The 26304-nt window shown below is 35.8% G+C and overlaps 1 protein-coding gene across 5 annotated transcripts in view; it reads right to left on the reverse strand.

The window, feature by feature from the left end:
* Positions 1-13967: 13967 nt before the first annotated feature.
* The window catches only part of LOC140156867 (tuberin-like), a 57091-nt gene continuing 44754 nt past the window's right edge, over positions 13968-26304 (reverse strand). For all 5 annotated transcript variants that reach the window (XM_072179877.1, XM_072179867.1, XM_072179887.1 and 2 more), the window contains 4 exons: positions 25573-25712; positions 24050-24128; positions 14784-14875; positions 13968-14461 (listed from right to left, as the gene is read on the reverse strand). In XM_072179877.1, coding sequence (XP_072035978.1) covers positions 14225-14461; positions 14784-14875; positions 24050-24128; positions 25573-25712 — 548 coding nt within the window. In that variant the 3' untranslated portion in view covers positions 13968-14224. The remainder of the gene's footprint in view (positions 14462-14783; positions 14876-24049; positions 24129-25572; positions 25713-26304) is intronic.

The following is a 26304-nucleotide window of genomic DNA, read 5'->3' on the forward strand; positions in this document are numbered from 1 at the left end:
GAATAAATGAAATTGAAACATACATTTTTATCAGATTTTATCAGTGAGATACTTAAAAGAATCGAAATTGAGAAATGATTAAGTACGGCATTCCTGTTAAGTACGGTATTTTTGTAACTATTTTTCGTTATTTGACAATACGATAATTTGTTTTACCCACATTGATTATCAAATCTACTATTGTGAAAGATAAATAGCATATTACCTGCTTGTCCTTGTCCACCGTTTACAATCTCATTTTGACCGCCAACTTGACCACCACTTTGTCCGGCACTATCTTGTCTTCTAGTCTGACCACCACTTTGTCCACTGTCTTGTCCTCTAGTTTGACCACCACTTTGTCCACTGTCTTGTCCTCTAGTCTGACCACCATTTTGTCCCATATCTTGTCCTCTAGTCGCTTAAGTTTTTGAATGAAAAATAAGCTTAATTGCAAAGAAATTGTTCGCAAAATTGATTTACAAATTATTTTTATCAATGTATGAAAGTTTAACCAGGTTTCTGTCATTTTAATTTGAATTTATTAAAAATAAAAATTCAGCCATTTCCAATTCAGAATATACCAGAAATATGTGTTTTTTGTTTATTTATTTATTGTTGTTTTGTTTCTGTTTGTTGTTTATTTGGGTTTTTGCAGGTTCGTTTGTTTGGTTTTTCGTGCGAGTCCTTTTAGTCATGTTAGTTGACGAATGCATTATTATATTATCATACTCACGACATGTGTTGCAACTCCTCTGACAGTTTACCGGCATCCAGTCTGACGTATCACAATACCCATCGTTAGCCCAACGTACGCATTCATCTGAACTATCCTCACAGCCTTAGCAATGATTAACAAATAAGTTTTCTTCACGTATCACTTTTTATGCTTACATAAAATGACTTTTATTTATTTTTATTTATGACTATTGGGAACTTATTGACCAAGACTTTTTATTACCAAATATGAATCTTCACCACGCAGAGCTATCTTTTTGCTTGAAGAGAGAAAACAGAGCTAAGCAGAGGGTGAGATAATTATACAAATACTACCAAAGTGGTTGTAATGGCTAATTTCGGGAGGAATTTTTCTCATATTCAGATAGATGAGACTTTTCTTGTTTTAACACACGGAGTAAATACCGTAAAATGGTGGTGCGCCCTCGAATCTGAAGGTTACAATTGGGTAGGGCGAATATTTACTATATTAAACTGATGCCGCGCGGATGAATGTTAATAATATTTCAACAAAATGATGTAGGCCTAATATAATGAGATAAAATATAGAATTTCGAAGCATCAAACCAATAAATGCACTTTTTTGGATATATAACTTGGGTTAATTTCAATGATTTAAAGCAGCCTTGTCAGATGGCCCACAAACAAATAGTTCCTTTTCATGCATCGCCCAGGCCTATTAGTGGTACATAACCTCTAGCGTTTTCTAGAACTATTTTTTGAATATTAATTTTGTATATATACTACTATGTTACAGTCTTCTCGGGCTATAAACGTTACCTAATGCTCGTTTGACTCGTGTCCCAACACCTCCTTCATCTCTTCTACCACCTTGTCCTGCACTATCACCTGCTGGCATAAATCATAACAAAAGAAGCCCCAGTTCATGAAAGTAAATTTGTTCGTACCTCTGTATTTGCAGATGGCACTTCATCTTTCGTCAGCGTGAGTAAGACTCCGTATCTACTACTATTTCCATGGTGAGACTGTGATCTGTATCTGCATTATCAGGTCATGACCTCTGTGACTTTAGACTAGATCACAGTCTCGTATACTCCTGGAAGTTTGAACCTACCATCGTCTTGATGATGGCTCTTTAACTTTGATGTGCACTGCCTCCGGATCCTTGACGCCTCGTTCAAACCAACTGTGATACGTCCAAGATATTAACCTGGTCCAGGTTCACAATCATGACAATATGTCCAGGTGATTCAATATGAATGTGAATGTGGTTTGAGACTTCTGAGCTAGTAGAACTTGGTCTCTTGTGCTCGAGAAATCTCGGGTGCTGAAGCAGCTGCACACGAATGCAGCATTCTGTCTCCCTTACGTGGGAGACCGGTTGTAGTTTGGGATGTAATAAACAGGACCAGTAGGCCTAATGTATTTTTGTTTGCGTTGTCTTTCCGTATGCACTAAATATTCTCGAAGGCATTTACTACTTGTACTCCTTTCGAAGGGCGTTCGCGTTTATCACCTGCCAAAGGCTTTTTGATTAAAAGGCTGAGTTGCTCTCCCTTGTGATTGCCACATTTACGGAGGGCGTTGTTGGTGAAAATTTTCTGTGACTCTACAGTAGTTCTATCCTGTAGTATAATGTCCGGATCACTCCGAGTTTATGATACACCGGGTGGTTGGATGCGAAGTTCGGAGCCCGGGTTTTCGGAGATTGGTCCGTGTATAAATTGCTGATTTTCTTATTTTCTTCTCTATTGGTAGTGAATGTCCTGCTTGATCAAGGGATTACAGATGGTCAGCGACCTCCAGCGAATAACCTTTCTTGGTCTAACAATGCGTGTCATCTACATAGCGATACCACCACAAAGAGAGTGTAATGTTCATTACACGTATTCTATGTAAATATTGCACAATATCGGTGACAATGGATGGTCCATTACTGCACCATGGAGTTGTGCGTAGAACAGGTAGCTTGAACGAGACGGCAAGCAGGTAGTCCATTGCACAAGACCAATTTTGTCAAACGAGGCGTCAAGGTGCTATGCAGTGCACTCAACAAAGACATGGACATGCTCAGACTTCCACATCTATCGAATCAACAGCGAAAAATGGACCTTATATATATATATAAAGTTACCTAAACTTCAACATGACCGGAATTCACTTTATGACACGGGTATCCGTGCAAAAACAAGCGTGATTGGTTCCGGGGACTGGTATCGCTTGAGTGTTTCATGCAATTCCGGTCGTCTATAGGGTCTGTGGTGTGATCGCAATGTGCGCTGGGAAGAGGTTACTGGCTTCTCTGGTTTATTACGTACCTTGTCGCTGTATCAACTTAGGATGCTTAAAGAACAATTGATTTGATGTCCCCAAGTTTTGACTCATCACAAGTACCGGTAAATGGAACATCAGCAATATGACATTGCCCAACATGGTGGTGTGCATAAAAGAAATCTGAAAATAATTGGGTACATTTAGGTATAATAAGCTATTGTAAATACTTTCTGGACAAAGGTGGCGCTTGTCCTACGAACAAAATCTCAATGGATGTATAGATACGGCACTCAATTTGATGAAGAATGTCTCCTACCATGATAATTTGTACATAACACCCAAAACTACGGTGTACCATAAGTGCCAAAATTCACCCCAAATGGCAAAAGGTAGTTACCAACAACAACAACAGACGTCTTATTTAGTTCGATATTTGATATTTGTTTCTCGTGTATTTTGTACGATTGCTCCTTTTCTCTTCTTGGACGTGTCTTTTTATCATTTATGTTTATTTGTTTCAGAGTTTGATTTTGTTTTTCAGTTTCATCGATTTTAAGCACCTCCTACAGATTCCTTTTACTTAACTTTTGATGAAACGATTTCATCTTCAACAATGATCTCTTTTAACTACTGCATATTATTATCATCATTGTATAGTAAGCTGTAATAATCCAGCAAACACAAAACGTTTTCGACATCATTCGCAAAAGGTTACCAGAAAACGTTTAAATGTCGGGTTATGTAAAGGATATAAAACGTTTCATAACATTCAAAAACATTTTATGATAACTTACTGCAAATATTCCAACGTAATGTTACGTAAGTGTTTACAAAATATTTGGCAAAAAAATGTTTTCAAAACATATTTTACAATAACATTTTTATAACATTTTACAAATATTTTTCACGGTGAGTTTTCACACAAAACGTTTTAAAACGTTTTCATGACCTTTATATAAGCCGACATATAATGTTATTAAAACGATTTTTCCAAAACCAAAATCCCAAAATATAACCTGTATAAAACCTTTTAAAAACGTTTTGTGTTTGCTGGGAACATACAACCTGCACAGTCTCTAAACACGAATGGTGTCATGGAGTCATGGACACACATCGTGATCTAAATATAAAATGAAATTGAGATATGAAAAGAAGACCATTTTCAAATGATCATGCTTGTATCCTATTTCAAGAAGAAAATTTCAATGAATGCTCTGAAATTGACCAGGTCACCTAGTCCAAGAGAATGAAAGACTAGTCCTATCCCGGGTCCTATCCTACTGAGGGTGACATAAATAACAATCACTAAGTATGTAATAGCAGTCTCAAGTTGCGGTGTCTATTACTGACTAAAAATATAGCTAAAGCTTTTCTCATAATAAGTTGAGATAGTTGAAGTTCTATTGAAAACTGAAAACGGTTGCAGCCACTGTATATACATGCTGTATCTGAAATATGTTATTGAAATGTTTTTGTATAAATGAGCCGATACCTACAAACAATATAATGTCTGAATATAAATTTTGTTAAACCTGATGCAGTGAGTGTCTATATAACAGACTCCCACAAAGGGTCTTAATCATGAACTATGTAATGTTTAATGTTGTGCATTATATAAGCCACTTATTTATTTATCAAAGAACTATGACAACACCAAACTGGATGGAATAAAAAGCGTTGTAACTTAAATTACGCAAATTTAAAACTGTCATATAGTACAAATCGGCCATGTTTGGTTCAACCATTTGGGACAGGCTGTGCAGTATAATGCTTTTCTCATACGTTTGAGATAGTTAGCCTAGTTCCTATAGAAAACTGTTACAGACAAACTATGTGAAACTAATGTTATTGAAATGTATATATAAATGATAATGATGAATATAAACATTGTTATATCTAATGCACTGCAATAGGCTTTCACATAGGTCTTTTAATCGCAAACTGTAAAATAGAAACCCAATGAGACACTATAAAAGCATTAATAATAAACATCATAAATGTGCTAATATTAAAACGTTAATGTAAATGTTTATATCGACACACCAAACACACTTAAAATGTTACTAGGCTCTAGTGTTTATAAATTAACACATATTCCGTTTACGTTATTTAGATGTATAAAATGTGCTTTAAACAATTGATCACATTTTTTATATTAGCGTTTAAAAAAAATAACAGTATTACACACGTTAACCTTAATTTTATAAATGGGTGCCAAAACGCTCGGCAGCAAATCCGGCAGCAACTTCACTCATTACTTCAGGCATCGGTTATGAGACAAATTTGTGAAAATGCTGATAACGCGTTTAACCTAACTTTATGTCCTTATACCATGCATATACAGTCAAATTGAAAAATAAAAATATAACTTACCTTATTGAAATAATATAAACCACCTTATTCCATAAATGAAGACGTTGGCTATGTGCCTTAGTATGACGACGTAGGCGAACAATGCGACCTATATTAGGTCACGCTGGTGGCAGTGATGAACTTGTCCAGGAGACTGATGAGAGGGGTCATGTATCAGATAGTACCAAAACGAATCACTGCTTGAAGGTAATTCAATTTATTAGTTCAATCCTACTTATTCCATTCATTCCAATATTTAAACAAATATCCCGACAAATATGACGTGTTTGTTTGAATCAATTTCAAACTGGGTTTATTTAGTTATTTTATCAATACACACAGCGACAGGTTTGAACTTCAGCTTACAAAGTGTTTAAATTAATCGCGGAAACCTTTTTTCTTCTTCAAATAACAGAAGAAAAAATGATGGAAATGATTTCAAAGAAGCAGAAAAGGTATAACTAACATGGTTAATGTATAACTTCAACGAACATTTGAAAGATCAGGTGGAGTGGTCTATGATTTGTACCCGCTGACCGCTGTGTCAACTTTTCTGTTACGGGACAACCGTCACAAACATTTGCTGGTCCGAATAAATTAAATTTGCCTTCCTCTATTTGAGTGTATTTACAGATGGTACAAAGATTACATTTTGAAATGAACAATTTCTGGTACTAAATAATATACAAATAATTACTAAATTGTGTATTTTACAAGATAATAAGCGGTGCGTGACTACTACAAATTATTTACATCTCCAATAATTCATATGCCGATATATCATTTCTTTGGGGTGGGGCCCGGGGTGGTGCCACGGTGGGTATATCGACAATGTTTTGGGGGTATGGCCAGTATTTTGACAATGACAAACTTATTTTGCTAACTTGGCACACGTACGTGGAATGCTCTCGATACATTCTTATGTCAAAAGTGATCATGTAGAGCAGATACCGTAAACGTTCGCCTAATGGCGCTATGGAGTGCATGGAAATGAGAGAGCGCCATCCCTGTAAAAGCCGACTATTATCACTGATCATTAAGGTGATTTAAGGGTACGTGTAGTTAAAGGGTGAAACCTATCGACACATACAATTATGAACAAGATCGAACAAACTTGTTCATGATAATGCGGTAATCATTCACCTGATACGTTGTGGCCCAGTGAGCAGAGCATTAGACTATAGTGCGAGGATAAAGAGAACTTGTGGAGAAGATGGTTGGTTCGAATTCTCATGCAGTAATTTCTGACAGATTATGATGTCTGTCAATGTTTTTTTTCTGATTTGAGGAAATTTTATTCTCTATTTTATCTTTAACATTGTTTATATAATTTTATTATTTTATCTTGTGTGTGTCTTTTTTCATGCTTTGTTTTTATCGTTTCATTTTAATCAAATGTTGTAATGAACCTATTTGATTGTAGGCCTATAAGCATTTGTTATGTGTGTGAGACGAACTGTCGTGTGCGACAAGTCTTTCAATTCGCGCGAGTGTCCTTGCCTATGCATCAGTGGTCATAAGAGGTATATCATTTTATTCGAAAGGGGGGTCCCAAATATACGGGGGTCATAAAGTCTTGGAAAGAATAATAGGAGGGGTCATAAAATGTGTTATTTTATTCAAAAAGACTGATTTCAATACAATTTTGGGGTTTGGGATCATAAAATTTTTGTTGCCGAAATAGGGGGTGCGCAATTTTATTGACGCAGACTTTTTGTAAATTTGGGACCCCCCTTCCGAAAAAAAAAATGATAGCCCTCTAAGAGGATTCAAAAGATATCCTCTGCCCCAATAATCCCTAGCTATATTTGTTTGAAACTGTTCCACGAAGGATGTATCATAATAGGCTCAGCCTTCAAATGATATAAATAAAATTTGAATGAGTGAACGAACAAAATAATACAACGACCAACTGAATAGAGGCTGTGCATATGACGTATCATCCCGTAAATATGGCGGACTACTCAAATGCATTCAACAAAAGCATGATTGCATCTACTGCGACAGTTTGTCTCACACACATAACAAAATGCACTACGATCAAATAGGTTGATGACAACATTTGATTGAATGGACTGCACTGCGCCATGATTACGGGGAAGAAACCGGTTCAAATCCTTTGTTTGGAGCTAATCGATAAACGCAAGGCCTCTATAGCTATCATTGAATACTGGCTAGGATTCCACAACACAATGAGAACATGTTATAGAAGATGATAAAAGAGGAGGTCGCTCGCTGCCCACATCAAATAAATAATGTGTGCATCCGCCTATTGATGGAAACAATGATCTAATCCGATTGATCAACTAATACGATAAGTGGCTTTGCGAGTCACGACTGTCTAGCTCTAAACGACGCATGCCCGGATATCAATTTGTTACGTCAGTTGACCGCGAAATATAATTTCTGTATTGTTTGGCATGACTGGCTGCTAAGTTTGACCCGAGATCCCTGTGAAAAAGACCCTCATTTTGGATCCAAATAACATTTTTGGACACGTTTGGACACAAAACGGGAGTATATGGAGAAACTGACACGAGTTTGAATTACTGATTACACTGGTTTTATGTTTCCGTAAACTGCCGCAAATATTCAAATAGTTATCATTTAAATTTGTTTTCCTTTGACCTTATATTAATTTGACTGGAAAATTAATTATGCTTGACTTTCCATAACTTAACAATTTTTGATTTTTTAATGGGAGTTGCGATATATATAATGCTTTTTCACTCGTTTAAAAATCATGGTCACCCTGGTTAGTATTATTTTTGTTAACAAAAAAGCATGATTTGACTGCAAAATTGGGACTTCAACGATGTACTTCCGTGTGTGGAATATTTTCTCCACTAGAGAGAACTACCAAATCAGACGAGCGTGTGGCGGATGAACAGATTACCACAAAGGAAGTTTCAAGTGGTGTTTTAAGTAGGCCTACCCCAAACAAAGAAAAGTGAATAGAGGTTAACTGTGGGTAATCGGATTATATGTTCGAGCGATCTCCTCTTTTCTCATCTTCTCTGCTATTATAAGGCGCTTTGGAAGGCACACAATACCCCAATGGCTTTCCATATTATATGCACTCAACAACTATTCAATATCGAAGCCCGGTATCGAAGTTACGTAATGTTACTATATCAACGGGATCACGCGCTTAAAATATTAAGTAATGAACCACGATCGAAACAATCAGTACAGAAAAAAGGTATACCAAAAGAGCGTGATCGTAATGATCGCCATACAAACAGTGCTTGGTTCCGATACCATCACGGAGTTACGTAACTACTTCGTGGTCTGATAGTTATATGATCAATGATCAATGGTCTGATCTACTTGGGTTCGATCCAAAAGAAAAAATAGCTGATCATTTATAATGCATAAATAAATAAAGTAATGTGGTTACACAATTTGAAACATTGAGGCCGTTCTATTTTTCAAAGGTCATTTAACTGTTAAATGTAGTGGAATATATCACGCATTGATAGGTAGCAGGTGGAGCAAATTTTGTCAGCGGTTTTTGCTGCCGTTTGTTCGCAGTGCCTATTTATCTTAAAAAAATAAGAAAATTTAAATTAAATTTTTAAAAAATTCACAATATTCATTCGTAAAATGGGGACAAAATCCAAAAACATTTCTTGACCCTTCTTCACATAAAAGTGGGAACAGAAATCAAGATTCGAACAAGTACCATTCACCATTCAAGGCGCACCCTCTACCGACTGAGCTAACGGGTCAGACAAAAGCAGGGTGTAATTTTCAACTGAAGAATATTAAAAAAATATGAAGATATTACAATGTTATAAAAAGATTTACCAAAATGAGTTAGGTATAACGTATGAATCGATTTACAAATTAAGTGAAATGGCACTTTGAGAAAGAATACCTGAAGAAACCCCAAAACATCTGCTGCTCTAGCAACTAACCTAGTGACCTAAAGTATTGGGTCATGTCACGATATTTTTTTCTGAGGCACTATGGCCAGGTTGCTCAATTTAACATACACGTATCCTTAATGCTGTTGAGATTTTACAAGGATGGCGCTCTCACATTTCTAAGAATCCAAAAGCGCCATTAGGCGAACGTTTACGGTATATAAGCACATCAAAAAAAGAAAGTCGACACTACTTTGAATAGCCATAACTTTGAAGACAATATTATGCAATAACAATAACATCCATAATTATGAACGTTTGAAGAATTTTGTTAGCTTAAGGGCTCTGGTATGACCTTTTTGACAGTATTTTTTGTGGAACATAAGAGCACATCAGACATATCGAATTGAAATTTGAATACGAGGAATGTCCTTCTCGTATCAAATAATTTTGATTTTTTTTTAAATTCGCGATATAATAAAAAATTTTGGTATTTAACAGTCTTCGAAGTAAACCTTCTAAATCTAATGATATTGTGGAGAATGGATGTGCGATCTTACGCCCCCCCCCCCCCTTCCTGAGCGGTGCTCCCTGAGAAGAAGGGATCGTGGTAGTTCTGACTTCTTGTTTTATGGAGAAACACGAATGTAGCTGGGATGAAAAGCCGACGATCAATTGAAAATTTTAACCTTTCATATTGAAGATATAATTTTTTTCCCCAAAAGACCCAATTGTTTTTGGTGTTTGTGGAAAAATCCATATCTTCAATACGAACTTGGGTCAAAATTTTCAATTGATCGTCGGCTTTTCATCCCAGCTACATACACTTTAAGTACATAATTAGCTTTATAAAGTGTACTTCGATGACTATTTTAAAAATATAAAAAACATCAATTTTTAATCATTTGCCATAAAATGTGTATTACATCGCAAATTTAAACAAAAATCAAGATTACTTGATATCATCAGGACATTCTTAGTATTGAACGAGAAATTCACGATTTAATTAAATGAATGGAATTTGATGCGATTTGAAATTGCATACCTTACCTCACCTAAATATTTTACGTCTTTTGGGGAAAATGTATATCTTCAATACGACCCTAAATTTTCATGATGAACGGCTTTTCCTCCCAGCTATAAGTACATATCATTAGATTTATAAAGTTAATTCCAAGACTGTTAAATATCAAAAATATCAATTTTAATAATTTGGTGCGTCTGATGTGCTCTCATGCCCACAAAAATACTGTGTAAAGGTGAGTGACCGACCCCTTAAGTTAATTGAGCTAAAATTATGACCACTAAGTAGTGGAGACTTTCTTTTTTTGACGTGTTTACTAAAATAACATTGTAGAAAAAGCTCATGTGCACTTGTTTTTAAAGGTAAACCCATCAGCCAAGACATACGTTTTAAGGGATTGTGCAATAATTATGTGCAGGGCCTACCCCGGGGTGGTGAATTCTCAATGTGGTCTGCTACCCGGGGTGGTGAATTCTCAATGTGGTCTGCTAAAAATCGCTTGCCCTCTCCCCTTTGCCCCACCCACCCCCCTTGACGTGCCAAAAAATCTTTGCGCGCCCCCTTTACACACTAAGATTTTGGGGAACCCGAATTTAAAACCTTAAGGTAAGCAACTATTTTAAACTGTTGCGATTTGGTAGTTCACAGCATTTTGCGAATGGTAGTGAGCTTTTGCAAAAATTGCATTGATTATTTCATAGCGAGTGTGTAGAATTCAAATGTGGTTCTTGAGTATGTTGTAAAGAGGGCTGATCAGCCCGGCTTTAACAACAACACTTTTGTAAAAATGTACATAACTCATTAACAACAATAAATCAAGCAAGTTTTCAAAGTATATGATTTGTAGAATGAACTTTTGCAAAACATCAAAGTGTTATTTTTCAATAATATATTGATTTAGAAAATGGAAATTGATTTTTTGGTTGCTTCGACCGATAATATCTAGTCTACCCTTAAATTGTCTTATTTGAACGTGTTCATGTTTCCTACAGGAGGTAATATAGAAACGATGCCCAAAATATCTGTGCCAAAAATTGCTCCCCCCCTCCCTTTCGACTTGTCAAAATCGCTTGACTCCCCCCTCGACCTGCAAAAAACTTGCCCCCCCTTTTTTAGTCTGCTAAAATCCCCCCTATAATTCACCACCCGGGGTACACATAATTATTGCAAAAGGTAATTTGACCATTTTGGCTGCAAGGACACAAAGATGATAGTTTTTGAACTCCTTAAGACCTCTGTTTTGACCCTGTTTATATGCTTCCGCTAACATCATTAGAAAGCATGGTATGGAGTCAGGGCCGGATTTTGGGCCCCTGTGCATGTTCATTTTCGAGATTTTGTGAGACCGTGAGAAACTGACCCAATGCGTGAGACTCACGGCCAATGCGTGAGAGTTGACAGCCCTGGTTTGACTCATCACTTCAGAACTCATAAATGAATTCCACTGGCTTTCAATCAAACAACACATTGATTACAAAATTCTCTCACTTGTATATAAAGCACTTCACGAACAAGCTCCATCTGACATCATTGATATGCTTCAAATTCGAGTTACTCAAAGGCAGCTTAGATCACCATGCTCAGATGGCACCTCTCTTGTTGAGCCAAGAACGCAATGTTATTGAACAGCAAGGATGAATATAACTGACGAGTTTCTTTTTGTGCCTGGTGTACTTATCATCATTACTTTTAAAGATACAATACAAAACAATGTCTAAAATGTCCCACTTTGAGTGATCATGCCTGTCCCCTTAAACATCACATTAGGCCTATATGCCACTTTGAATTTTGGCTGATTCCGACAAGCACAGATGTCTTCTGTTGCAGGGCTTTACAAATGCACACCAACTCCCATTTTTAAAATGGATACAGTTTTGTCTCAAACCAAAAAAGAAGCAGGAAGAAACCAGAAATACATGTTGATATAAGTTTCTTAATCGAAACTATTATTTATTTTAGTCCTATTAGGACATAATATTAAATCTTTTATTCTCATGTGACAGTTACAAACAATCAATTGCACTATACAGCAGTTTTACTGTTTACATTACAGGCAAGATGGACATTAGGATGTGCCCATATCAGCTTTCATGATATGATTTAATTCCTTTGTAGTCCACATCATGCATACACTACAGTGTTGTAACATGTCATGACTTGTGACTTGAGGCAAGTGACTTGACCCCATTGAATTTGTACAGTGATTTGAATTGAGCTAAAAATTCAGCCAAGTTTGATCTGAATTTTTGCGACTTGTTACAATACTGCAGCATATAAATACACAACCTCGACTTGTGCACAATTACATGTAATAGTATGTAACATGTATGCAATCTTTTCAGTGACCGTACTCTCTTGTCTAGCCACATTTGCTGGCTTCAATTTTTACTTTGGTTTGCATTGTCACTCAACCGATAGATCCAATAACGGAATTGTACAATAATTGAGCCTCATTATACTTATGCTGAGATATGTGGCATTTGATAGTGATACCATATGGAAGTGCACTTATGTCATGACAGATAGAGACCTTTTTAACAAAATTGTGACTATTTAGAATACTTTACTTGTGATCTTTATAATTTCAAGTTCAACTGAATGATTAGTAATATATTATTATTTCTCAAAATCTGACTATGGCATTGTCTATGAAACCATGCCTGTTACAAAATAAGGGAAGTTTGTGGAATCAATCCTTTGTTTGGCAAATGAGCAGACCTCTTAAATCTTGTAGAAGATGCTTATTAGATTTGGGTGTCGTTTGTTGATAATGGATGTAAACCAGAAAATTTAGGAACCATTCTTTCATGATTTTATTTCAGGGCAGCATATAAATTATAGCAAATTGGCAAACTTTACATGTTGCCAATTTTGCAACAGACCCCAACACAATGACTTACATTAGTTCAAACTAAACTCATAATTGTATTCAATTGGACTAACAACATTCATGAAAATAAATTGCCTCAAAACAGTATACAATTGCATATTTCTATTTTGCTGTGAAAATAAGTTACTTTGTCGCACCATAGTTACTTGATAACAAAGTATTAGCTTGAACTTTTCTGTATTGGTAATCCATATCTAGAAAATCTAACTCTTGATCTAAATACAAAATATTTACCTCCCAAAATTTCCAGATGCTGTCAGTGGAATGACCCAGTCTAGCTTACTTCAAGTGTGATGAAATGAATGGGTCATAGACCATTGGTAGCTTGTAGCCCCTGTCCTTGTTCACAGATGGTTGGTTGGCTAGCCCTGATGTAGATATCTTGAACTCCTCTCTTAAATTATCAGGGCTCCTAACCAAGATGAAGCAATGTGTGGATATGTTGGGAGACCTCAGACAAAGTGGAGCTCTGTGTTCAAGAACTCTGGTCCTGGCCTAAGAACTGATCATTACGTCACAGTTCAAAAAAGCTAGATCGGGTCATTCCACTAAAGGCAGCTGTACTAACAATAGCTGATAACGTCAGAGGTAAATATTTTGTATTGAGATCAAGAGTTTAGTTTTCCCATATGATTATAAAATATTTCAGAGCTCCTTCCTATGTGTCCTTGTGATAGGTGTAATTAGTATTTAAAACTTAACCAAGTTACCAAGTATTTCCTGATTGTCAGGTATCACACTGGACTTCCATGAGTCGTAATTCCACAATATATTATGAATATTCTTCAGTCTACTGTTGTTCTCTAAATCATTCTGTTGCTCTCTACTTAGGTCACAAAAAGGTACAAGAAAACAAAGTCTCACTACCCTGCAACTTCAAGCACAGGTATGTGAAAATAAATTTCAAATCAATTCTATGATTGAAAATTTTGCACCTTTTAAAATGTGTTAAGGTCGCCAGAACACAACACAAATTTGGACAAAACATAGAAAAGAAAAGTTTTCCAAAGAATAAAATAGATAAAGAGATTCTGTAAAGCACCTAGCTTTTTTTTCACTTATAAACAAAAATTATGAAATCAAATAGCACATAGCTTTTAGGTCATATATTTTCTGAGACAATTCTCTCTTTTTGGCTTAATAGGTATAATCTGTAAAGTCTTCTACAGCTGAAGTTTTCCTGATTGAGCTAGTAGTTGGTGTTGGTTGCCTTGGAGCCAGTAGAGCTGACGGTAGGTTTGATTTCCGTTGGCTCTCCATCTGGTGTACCTTTTGTCGGATATGACGGATCTTCTTCAATCTCTCTAGCCAGTTGGATGTGTAGGCTTCTCCTGGGGTGGCTCGATATTGGCTCTGGAAGATCTGGGAGGCCAACTGGTAGAATACAAATGTAAATAAAATATGTGCAAATATTGAATATTGATGATTCCAAAAAATGGAGCTCCTACAAAGACAACAACCCAAACATTATTTTTACCTAATTGTGAGTGCTACAAATGTCAGCCATTAGTCCTAAGAAAATGAACATAACCATTGTTATCATAAAGACTTATTTCTATTCATATCAAATAAAGGATGATCAAAGTCATCATTGAAATAAAATACTGCTGAAAACAAACCAGTTATGACAAGTTTTGCCCCATGTAAACATGGTAAAAGATGAACATATGACAATAATCTTGATGGTTTCACTTACATTGGCATGAAGAGCAACTTGTCGTACCAATAAAGCTAGGTTCTTGTTGGATATCATCCTAGCTCCTCGGCTGCCGATCAAAGATTCCAAGGCTGACAAAATAAAATTATACAAGCATTAAAAAATTGCTGATATCAAATTATCACATTCCGGTTATAATATGTTATATTTATTGTATGTTATCTTTAAGGATTCTCTGTGATTTTGTGGGGGAAAATATTTTATAATGTCAATTTCCTGACTTGCAGATAGAGCACATTCCTAACTTAAGATAAACTGTTTTATGTCAGCAACTTATTTTGATATGGCTTTGCTTGTATTGTAACTAAGTTGGTTTATTCTGACATTAAGGCATGCAGGTTGATTCCAATAATTAATTATGTACCTACCTGGCTTTGCTTGTATTGTAACAAGGTTGGTTTCATTATTGAGGGGTTTATTCTGATATTACTACATGCAGGTTGATTCCAATAATTAATTATGTACCTACCTGGCTTTGCGTGTATTGTAACAAGGTTGGTTTCATTATCCAGGGGTTTATTCTGACATTAAGGCATGCAGGTTGATTCCAATAATTAATTATGTACCTACCTGGCTTTGCTTGTATTGTAACAAGGTTGGTTTCATTATCCAGGGGTTTATTCTGATATTAAGACATGCAGGTTGATTCCAATAATTACGTACCTACCTGGCTTTGCTTGTATAATAAGGTTGGTTTCATTATTGAGGGGTTTATTCTGATATTACGGCATGCAGGTTGATTCCAATAATTAATTATGTACCTACCTGGCTTTGCTTGTATTGTAACAAGGTTGGTTTCATTATCCAGGGGTTTATTCTGATATTAAGACATGCAGGTTGATTCCACTCCTTATCTTCCTACCTGGCTTTGCTTGTATAATAAGGTTGGTTTCATTATTGAGGGTTTATTCTGATATTACGGCATGCAGGTTGATTCCAATAATTAATTATGTACCTACCTGGCTTTGCGTGTATTGTAACAAAATTGGTTTCCTTATCCAGGGGTTTATTCTGATATTAACGCGGCTGTGTACTCTAGACATGGTTTCTTTCGCAAAATTGAGTTTTTTTGATAAGTTTGTACTTTGTTATGTTTTTATAAATACAAGGAATGAAAATCCAGATTTGTAAACTCCAACTGCAATATTTTAAGGATTTTATTTCACTATTCCACTCGTATTTGAAATTGAAAAGGAAAGAAAATCTTTGTTGTACCAGCAGTTTACTGCGCATAATCACAAGCATCGCGTTGCGTATCGCGTAATTTGTTAACGCACAAATACGCTACGATATGCATAACGCGTATCTACATGCCCGGCGCATCTTATGGAAGCACCACGGAAGCACTGATTTCACAAAACCTAGCGGTCAAATGGCTCCGTTTTAGCTGATAAAATGTGGGTTTTTTCAAGTTCTTTCCCCGATTTAAATATCAAGTTATGAATGGATTTCGCTCAAACTTCTCAAGGGGCTGTGGATTTACCCGATGTTCACGTTCTATAAGGTAGAAAAATGAAAACTGCCGCATTCTCCTGTAAGATTCGATGATAGTGCATAATGTGACCACTTTAAACTTCAACGGCCATTCTTTCAATGTTCATTTTCTCGGTAAAATGACGATTTAGGTACACGATAACTCAATAAATACAGCATCTATAGGTAAGCAAATATGATCATCGTAAAAAGCATGATCGACTCAAGAAACGGTTTTCTCATTTTTTTATATTTTGGTCTATTTATGATTTTAGGCATCATTTTGTGCAAATAGGCGTTTGTGAATTTCAAAAGTTCAATTTGATGCCTTATATGGTCAATATCTCAAAAAATAAGGCCAATATCAAAAAATAAAAAACCGTTTTTGGAATGGAGCCTCAAGATTGAGCTAAAAACAAAATAAAATATTTTGGAAAGAGTGTTTTTTGTTATGATGTACCTTACAAATATTGCCAAAAACTCACTGTTTTGTGATTTTCTTCATAATTATTGTTTTTACCCCAAATCTGTATCTATATTAAGATTTATTGATGTCTTGCCTACATAAAAAGGTGTACTTTTTATATATCTTGCGCGAATAATTACAAAGTTATTGCACTTTTACTACATGCATATCTGAGAGTACACAGCCACCTTAAGACATGCAGGTTGATTCCAATAATTACGTACCTACCTGGCTTTGCTTGTATAATAAGGTTGGTTTCATTATTGAGGGGTTTATTCTGATATTACGGCATGCAGGTTGATTCCAATAATTAATTATGTACCTACCTGGCTTTGCTTGTATTGTAACAAGGTTGGTTTCATTATTGAGGGGTTTATTCTGATATTACGGCATGCAGGTTGATTCCAATAATTAATTATGTACCTACCTGGCTTTGCGTGTATTGTAACAAAATTGGTTTCCTTATCCAGGGGTTTATTCTGATATTAAGACATGCAGGTTGATTCCAATAATTAATTATGTACCTACCTGGCTTTGCTTGTATTGTAACAAGGTTGGTTTCATTATCCAGGGGTTTATTCTGATATTAAGGCATGCAGGTTGATTCCAATAATTACGTACCTACCTGGCTTTGCTTGTATAATAAGGTTGGTTTCATTATTGAGGGGTTTATTCTGATATTACGGCATGCAGGTTGATTCCAATAATTAATTATGTACCTACCTGGCTTTGCGTGTATTGTAACAAAATTGGTTTCCTTATCCAGGGGTTTATTCTGATATTAACGCGGCTGTGTACTCTAGACATGGTTTCTTTCGCAAAATTGAGTTTTTTTGATAAGTTTGTACTTTGTTATGTTTTTTATAAATACAAGGAATGAAAATCCAGATTTGTAAACTCCAACTGCAATATTTTAAGGATTTTATTTCACTATTCCACTCGTATTTGAAATTGAAAAGGAAAGAAAATCTTTGTTGTACCAGCAGTTTACCGCGCAAGAATCGGCAAGCATCGCGTTGCGATCGCGCAATTTGTTAACGCACAAATACGCTACGCATACGCAACGCTTATCTACATGCGCGGCGCATCTTATGGAAGCACCACGGAAGCACTGATTTCACAAAAACCTAGCGGTCAAATGGCTCCGTTTTAGCTGATAAAATGTGGGTTTTTCAAGTTCTTTCCCCGATTTAAATATCAAGTTATGAATGGATTTCGCTCAAACTTCTCAAGGGGCTGTGGATTTACCCGATGTTCACGTTCTATAAGGTAGAAAAATGAAAACTGCCGCATTCTCCTGTAAGATTCGATGATAGTGCATAATGTGACCACTTTAAACTTCAACGGCCATTCTTTCAATGTTCATTTTCTCGGTAAAATGACGATTTAGGTACACAATAACTCAATAAATACAGCATCTATAGGTAAGCAAATATGATCATCGTAAAAAGCATGATCGACTCAAGAAACGGTTTTCTCATTTTTTTTATATTTTGGTCTATTTATGATTTTAGGCATCATTTTGTGCAAATAGGCGTTTGTGAATTTCAAAAAGTTCAATTTGATGCCTTATATGGTCAATATCTCAAAAAATAAGGCCAATATCAAAAAAATAAAAAACCGCTTTTTGGAATGGAGCCTCAAGATTGAGCTAAAAACAAAATAAAATATTTTGGAAAGAGTGTTTTTTGTTATGATGTACCTTACAAATATTGCCAAAAACTCACTGTTTTGTGATTTTCTTCATAATTATTGTTTTTACCCCAAATCTGTCTTTATATTAAGATTTATTGATGTCTTGCCTACATAAAAGGTGTACTTTTATATATCTTGCTTGAATAATTACAAAGTTATTGCACTTTTACTACATGCATATCTGAGAGTACACAGCCACCTTAAGACATGCAGGTTGATTCCAATAATTACGTACCTACCTGGCTTTGCTTGTATAATAAGGTTGGTTTCATTATTGAGGGGTTTATTCTGATATTACGGCATGCAGGTTGATTCCAATAATTAATTATGTACCTACCTGGCTTTGCGTGTATTGTAACAAAATTGGTTTCCTTATCCAGGGGTTTATTCTGATATTAAGACATGCAGGTTGATTCCAATAATTACGTACCTACCTGGCTTTGCTTGTATAATAAGGTTGGTTTCATTATTGAGGGGTTTATTCTGATATTACGGCATGCAGGTTGATTCCAATAATTAATTATGTACCTACCTGGCTTTGCGTGTATTGTAACAAAATTGGTTTCCTTATCCAGGGGTTTATTCTGATATTAAGACATGCAGGTTGATTCCAATAATTACGTACCTACCTGGCTTTGCTTGTATAATAAGGTTGGTTTCATTATTGAGGGGTTTATTCTGATATTACGGCATGCAGGTTGATTCCAATAATTAATTATGTACCTACCTGGCTTTGCATGTATTGTAACAAGAGGACTGGCAACTCTGGCGCCTACTGGCAGCACTTTTGCAGAGCTCTGTCAACTTGTGCCCATTTTACCAGCTTAAGGGCACTTGTTATTGCAATTTTTGCATAATTCATTTTGGAACATACACTGACTATTTTGTGCTATTTTTCCAGTTTGTGACATTCGTAATTTTGTGTATTTTCTTGAAATATGATTTTGATTTCAACTTTGTTGATCTACAATGTATGCACTACACTGCTACTGGTCACTACATATTGAACCAGTAATACTGTACTGAATTACTTGACTGGATTATTGATCTCTTTGATCACTTCATCACACACTTGGTGAGTTTTTGCCACTTTATATTGAACCTATAACTATTGAACTATAACTTCATCAGGAACCATGCTACTCAAGTACCTGATAATTACCCTGATACTCTCAGGTGTGAGATGTCAACAATGTACTTTGCTGAACTCATAGACCCCGTTTACACAGAGAGAAGTCGACTTCAATTGCGACATCGAATTCAGATTGCCACTAAGGATTAGCATAAATTATTTCTTGACGGGGTGTTTACACGGTAGTCGACTTCAAAACAAATTATGAATTCAAATTTTATGCCATCACTTGCTCATGTTTCAAATTACCATTATGAAGTCGACTTCTAATTACGTGTTCGTTTACACTGCAAAAGTCGAGTTTGAAGTCGTAAACAGGGTCGTCGCAATTTGAAGTCGACTTCTGAAGTCGAGTTCAAAATGCGACGACCCTGTTTACACACAAATGAAGTCGAGTTCAAAGTCTGCTAAAGTCGACTTCAGGCTCTGTGTAAACGGGGTCATAGTCTTCATCAATGAGCTACATACTACAGCATGACAAATTTGTTCAGAAATCGATTTCATTGTATCCAAACAGTACAATAACTTTCCAAATAGGGCTACTAAGTTGTGGAGATATACAGTCCAACCCAGGCCCTGATGATATCAATGAGACAAATGTTAAAATCTCTGCTTCTGATACTAACTCTGCTATACGAAAAATTAGCTACACACGCGATGAACTTCTTCAATACAGAAACAAACAAAACCAGTGGCTGCCAAATGACACTTGGTCAACAATTAAAGATCTGAAGATTAACTTCCCTCCTGTAACCCGGGGATGTCGAGCCGGCGCTCATATCAAACATCGTCGCAACCAAATGAACCTTTCTACTATAGAAAATGCTGAACCAACTGTCAAAGATGAGAAGATAACTAGTCTACCTGATCAAATGCAGGATCAAACGCAGCCTAAAACTATTAAACCCGATTCAAATATTGAGAACATGTATGACTGTTTCCACAGAAGGGGTTTACATTTTATTCATTTAAATATAGATTCAGTTATTCCTAAATTATCGCAACTTAAGATAATTGTTCAGAACTCTAAAGCCTCAGTAATAGGAATTTCAGAATCTAAGATAGATGAAACTGTTCCTGATTCAGAAATTGAAATTGATGGCTATTCTATACTCCGCAGCGATAGAACCCGGAATGGAGGTGGAGTATGTGCCTATGTAAGATCTGATTTGGCCTTTATGTTAAGAGAAGATATCCAAGATATGCACATTGAAAATCTTTGGTTTGATATTCTTCTTCCCAAGACTAGGCCTATAACTGTCGGCATTTGTTATCGGCCACAAACAAATAGTAAATTTCTGGATCATTTTCAGTCTTGTCTTTCCAAAGTCTCTCCTAGTAGTGAACTCATAGTATTGGGAGACTTTAATATTGACTTTAAAAAAAAGAACGAGTGTATGTTTAAAACGTACAAACAAACTCTGGACATGTTTAATTGTAGTCAAATCATTAACAAACCAACTCGTGTGACAGCTACTTCAGCTACGCTTATTGATCACATTATTTGTAATGACACTGATAAAATATGTCAATTTGGGAATTTAAATATTGGTCTCAGTGATCATATGGCTGTTTATTGCACCCGTAAGGTGTCGAGAGGTAATTTTAATCAACACAATACTGTCAAAATTAGATCCCTCAAAAATTACACCAAAGAGGGACTTCTAGTGAAGTTGAATGAAGTTGATTGGTCAGATATATGTAATTGTAATGATGTGAATTTAGCCTGGTTAAGATTTAAAAAGACTTTTATCTCCATCCTGGACTCAATTGCGCCTACTAAACAAGTTCGAATAAAAACTAGAACTGAGCCATGGATGTCAAATGAAATTTTGGAGAGTATCAAAGAAAGAGATCAATTACTCCACAGATTTAAGAATGAACAGAAATCTGAATTGTTCACTGAGTACCGTAGAATAAGAAACAAGGTTCAACGAGAGGTTAAAAAGGCGAAGTCTGTTTACTTCAGAGACAAAATTGATGAGTATAAAATGATTCTAAGAGATTATGGCAACAACTCAAATCTCTTGGCTATAGTAAAAAAAAAAAAAAAAAAAACAAAGTTGTTCTTGATATTAATGGTACAATGTGTTTTGACTCAGACAAAATTGCTAATCACATTAATATGTTTTATACCACCATAGCTTCAGAGCTTGTAAAAAAACTCCCGCCAGCTACGAATAGGTTTTGTGCTGACTCAAAAGCTCTCTCTGATTATTACAAAGATCAAGGCGTGCAACCAGATAACTTGATTCTTTCTCATGTTTCTAAAGAATTTGTTTTAAAAGAACTTAGCAAACTTAATGTAAGTAAAAGTACTGGCATTGATGATATTCCTTCTAGATTTCTGAAGGATGGTGCTTGTGTGCTTGTTGAACCAATAACACATATTGTCAATATTTCCATCACCACTGATACAGTTCCCAATGATTTCAAATTGGCTCGTGTCAAGCCCTTGTTTAAAAAGAATAGCAGAACTGATGTTGGGAACTACAGACCTGTCAGTATCCTCAGTGTCACATCTAAAATCTTGGAAAGAGCTGTATATGTCCAAGTTGAATCTTACTTGAGGGAGAAGAAATTGCTTTATGATTACCAATCTGGTTTTAGAGGATCATGCTCCACAGATACATGTCTCGTCCATCTTACCGATTACATTCGCACTCAAACTTCTCTAGGCAATTATACTGGTATGGTGTTATTGGACCTACAAAAGGCCTTTGACACAGTGAACCATGATATATTATGTCATAAACTTATCGCTATGGGCATTGGTTCTTCATCATGGTTCCGTTCGTATCTTTCAAATAGGCAGCAAATCGTTAGTGTCAATGATGTGGAATCTGATCCTCTAAACATCTCATGTGGAGTCCCGCAGGGAAGTATTTTGGGCCCACTTTTGTTTTTATGCTATGTAAACGATATGCCAATGAGTGTTAAGTGTAAACTACTTTTGTATGCTGATGACAGTGCTCTCCTCATTTCTGGTAAGGATCCTAGCGAAATTGGTAAATCCCTTAGCAAAGAACTTGATTCATGTAGAGAGTGTTTAACTGACAACAAGCTTTCCCTTCATCTTGGCAAAACCGAATCCATCCTCTTTGGTACTAAACAAAAACTCAATAAAGCTACTGATTTTGTGGTTAAATGTAATGATGAAGTTATTAAATGTGCGCATTCTGTCAAGTACCTGGGTATTTCTCTGGATCAATGCTTGTCTTGCGATGAAATTGCCTTCAATGTCATTAAAAAATCTAGTGCCAGGCTTAAATTTTTATACAGACAAGGTTCGTTTCTGAATGAAAAATCGCGTAAAACATTGTGTTCTGCCCTCATCCAATGTCACTTTGACTATTCATGCACTTCCTGGTACTCGGCTCTCTCTCAAAAACTCAAAAATAAACTCCAAATTATACAAAACAAAATGGTCAGATTCATCCTGAACCTAGACTCCCGGACACATATAGGGCAACAGGAACTTGACAGACTGCGCATGCTTTATGTAAAAGATCGGGTTACTCAACTTAAAATGAATCATGTTTTTAAAATTTTTAATGGCACCTCAGTTGCTTATCTTTCAGACAATTTCAAACTCTTCTCTGATATACATGGCTATAACACTCGTTCCAGTGAGTTTAATTTTATTCTTCCCCGTGCCAAAAGTCAAGCGTGCAATACTTTTTATTTTACCTCGATCCAAGATTGGAATTCACTCCCAAATCATATCAAATCCATCAAAAATCAGAATTGTTTTAAAAGTGCAATAATGACCTACCTAAGTGAAATCAATTCATAATTTCATGGTATTCTTTTAGTGTTTTTATATATGTTTATTTTTCAATTTCTCTTTAAATATGTATATAGATTATTTCTTGATTCTGTAATTGAATTCAGTGTGCTTTTCTTATTATATAATATATGTTTTTATAATTGGACCCCAATGGAAATAAGCCGCCTTTTGGAGGCTTTCTTGGGTAATCCAAGATTTTAATTCAACATTGTCTGATGCATTGTATATTTGTAATTTAAAGTTATATTGTATATTCTGTTTTTTGCTGTAATTTTATGTTGAATTTTAATCGAATAAAATCAATCAATCAATCAATCAGGTTGGTTTCATTATCCAGGGGTTTATTCTGATATTAAGCCATGCAGGTTGATTCCAGCAATTATGCACCTACCTGGCTTTGCTTGTATTGTAACAAGGTTGGTTTCATTATCCAGGGGTTTATTCTGATATTAAGCCATGCAGGTTGATTCCAATAATTAATTATGTACCTACCTGGCTTTGCATGTATTGTAACAAGGTTGGTTTCATTATCCAGGGGTTTATTCTGATATTAAGCCATGCAGGTTGATTCCAATAATTAATTATGTACCTACCTGGCTTTGCTTGTATTGTAACAAGGTTGGTTTCATTATCCAGGGTTTATTCTGATATTAAGCCATGCAGGTTGATTCCAGTAATTATGTACCTACCTGGCTTTGCTTGTATTGTAACAAGGTTAGTTTCATTATCCAATGGCTCAATAACAATCTCTGCAAAGTTAAACTGACCCTGATAAAGATACAAACATATGAATGGTGTTATTAGATTTTGCATCAACTCTTTCAATTACATTATGAAATGAAACCTACAATCTACATCCAAGTTTCCTTTACATGTATAAAAGTGAGAGCTTTAATAAATAATTGGTTGTCCTTGCTAAATACATACTATCAAAATAAAACTCATGTGTTATGTTTTGCTAACAGCGGGGGTCTCTTCCAATTCCTTTTTTTTTATATTGATACATCTGGAGACTTTTTTTTTTATACTGATACATCTAGACACATTTTTTTTGATATTGATACACAACAGGGTCTTAGCTAGAAATTGAGGGTTGCCCATCATTTGAATCAAATTGCCTGTCCTAATTTGACCTTTAAAAACATTTACCAGACATCTATAGCCCATTGGGGGTTCAAAGAGTTCAAATATGGGCTGAAATGGCCTTGTTCTACAAATTGGGTCTACTAAAAAGGGCAATTAGCTTCTCAAAACACACAATTTATAATATAGCATCTGTCAAAGGCATTAATTTTGCCTGTCCCAGGAGCAAACTGGCCGTCTAAAATGACGGCCAGACGGGTAGCTAGCTAAGACCCTGTTGATACATCTGGAGACATTTTTTTTCTCTTTTCCACTGAGTAAAGCTGGTGCTTCTATATTTACGGGGAAAACCCAAAAGATCAATGAAGTCATATCACCAAACTAGTTGCATTTGGTAGGGACGGGTTAAAATGTTGGCAAATTGAGTTACTGCTATTACTGACTTGCTCAGTACTGGGTACCTACAATTACTGATGTTGAATCCTCAGGTTTCTTGATACTTGGGTTGCAAAGTTATGAACCTTTTATATGTCCATTTTCTTATGTTTTTTATTGTTTTTTCTCCTTATGTTTAGCTTATATCTCAGTTTCATTATTGCCAACTTTAGCCTGATTGGACCAGATCTGGTCACATTTATAAGGAATTGATCACTCTTTACATTTGTTCTCTAACTATAACCATTTGCTTCCAATTCAAGAACTTTGTGGAATACATCGGTATGTTTTTTTAAACAAGATTTTAGCCAGACTGAATTTTGACCATGTATGAACTTATGACCTGTTCCTGCTAAAAGCTACTGATTCAATTAAGACCATGTGTGCCATGAAGTGAAATATCTAAGGTGCTTGTTCCAAACTCTATTATGTGGGTTTAGAGCATACCGCGGAAACATGGCATGTTGCCTCAGGGGATCGACGCTAAGTCAGGTACCGCGTAAGCAAACTCAAAAATAGCGCAAACAGCGAAAGCGTACCTAAAAAGAAACTTCAGCGTAAGATAAGCGATATCGCCAGGTCTGTACGCTGTACCGGCGTCAGCTGAATTCGAGTACGCTTAGAAGGCACAGGCATGAAAAACTCCAATCTGTGTATTAATAATCTAAGGTTTAGAGTATATACTCTTACATACCTTGATGGTTCCAAGTTGATATGGTTCTTTACTCTCATTGTATACTATAGACACAAAGTCATTGCCAATGTGTAACTTCTTGGCATTACATTTAGGGTCTACCTCCTTGTTGGGCATCAGTGTTGCTACATGGAAAATCACTGTAAAAGGATAAAGACATCCAAACTTTGAGTATTTTGCTCACAAATGTATAATTAAATATTACACTGATTTGTTTAAAAACAAAGAGAGAGACAGAGAAAGAGATGAGAGAGTGGATTAGCAAAAGATTAAAAACAAATTGTGAGACTGTATGTTTTGCTATCAATACAGCAGACTGGCAGGCTGGCTACAAGTGCTTGTGCTTATGATCATTGCGACACATAATTAATTCAAATTTCAAGCCACACATTGCACCAACCAATAAACTTCGACGAACCAATAGACTGCAACCTGGACGCAATGTTCCCGGAACCACCGCTAGGTGGCAGCACATGACGAAAGCTTTGATGGAACACCTTAATTACTTTCATATGGAAAAACCAGGTAATGCTCTGAGATGCCCGAGATATCTATGATGTAGCCACAATTTTGACATTGTAGCGCATGGAATGCCTTAGAATGGTTTCAAAAGGGTTGGAAATGCTGATAAATATACGAAACAGCACAGATCTGGGCAAAAAAAGTGCATTTAATCGACAGATCTAATAGTCCTGTGACGTCTGTGTGACATCACGGGTCTATACATGTACA

This window comes from Amphiura filiformis, chromosome 1, assembly GCF_039555335.1.
Source record: "Amphiura filiformis chromosome 1, Afil_fr2py, whole genome shotgun sequence".
Taxonomy (NCBI): domain Eukaryota; kingdom Metazoa; phylum Echinodermata; class Ophiuroidea; order Amphilepidida; family Amphiuridae; genus Amphiura; species Amphiura filiformis.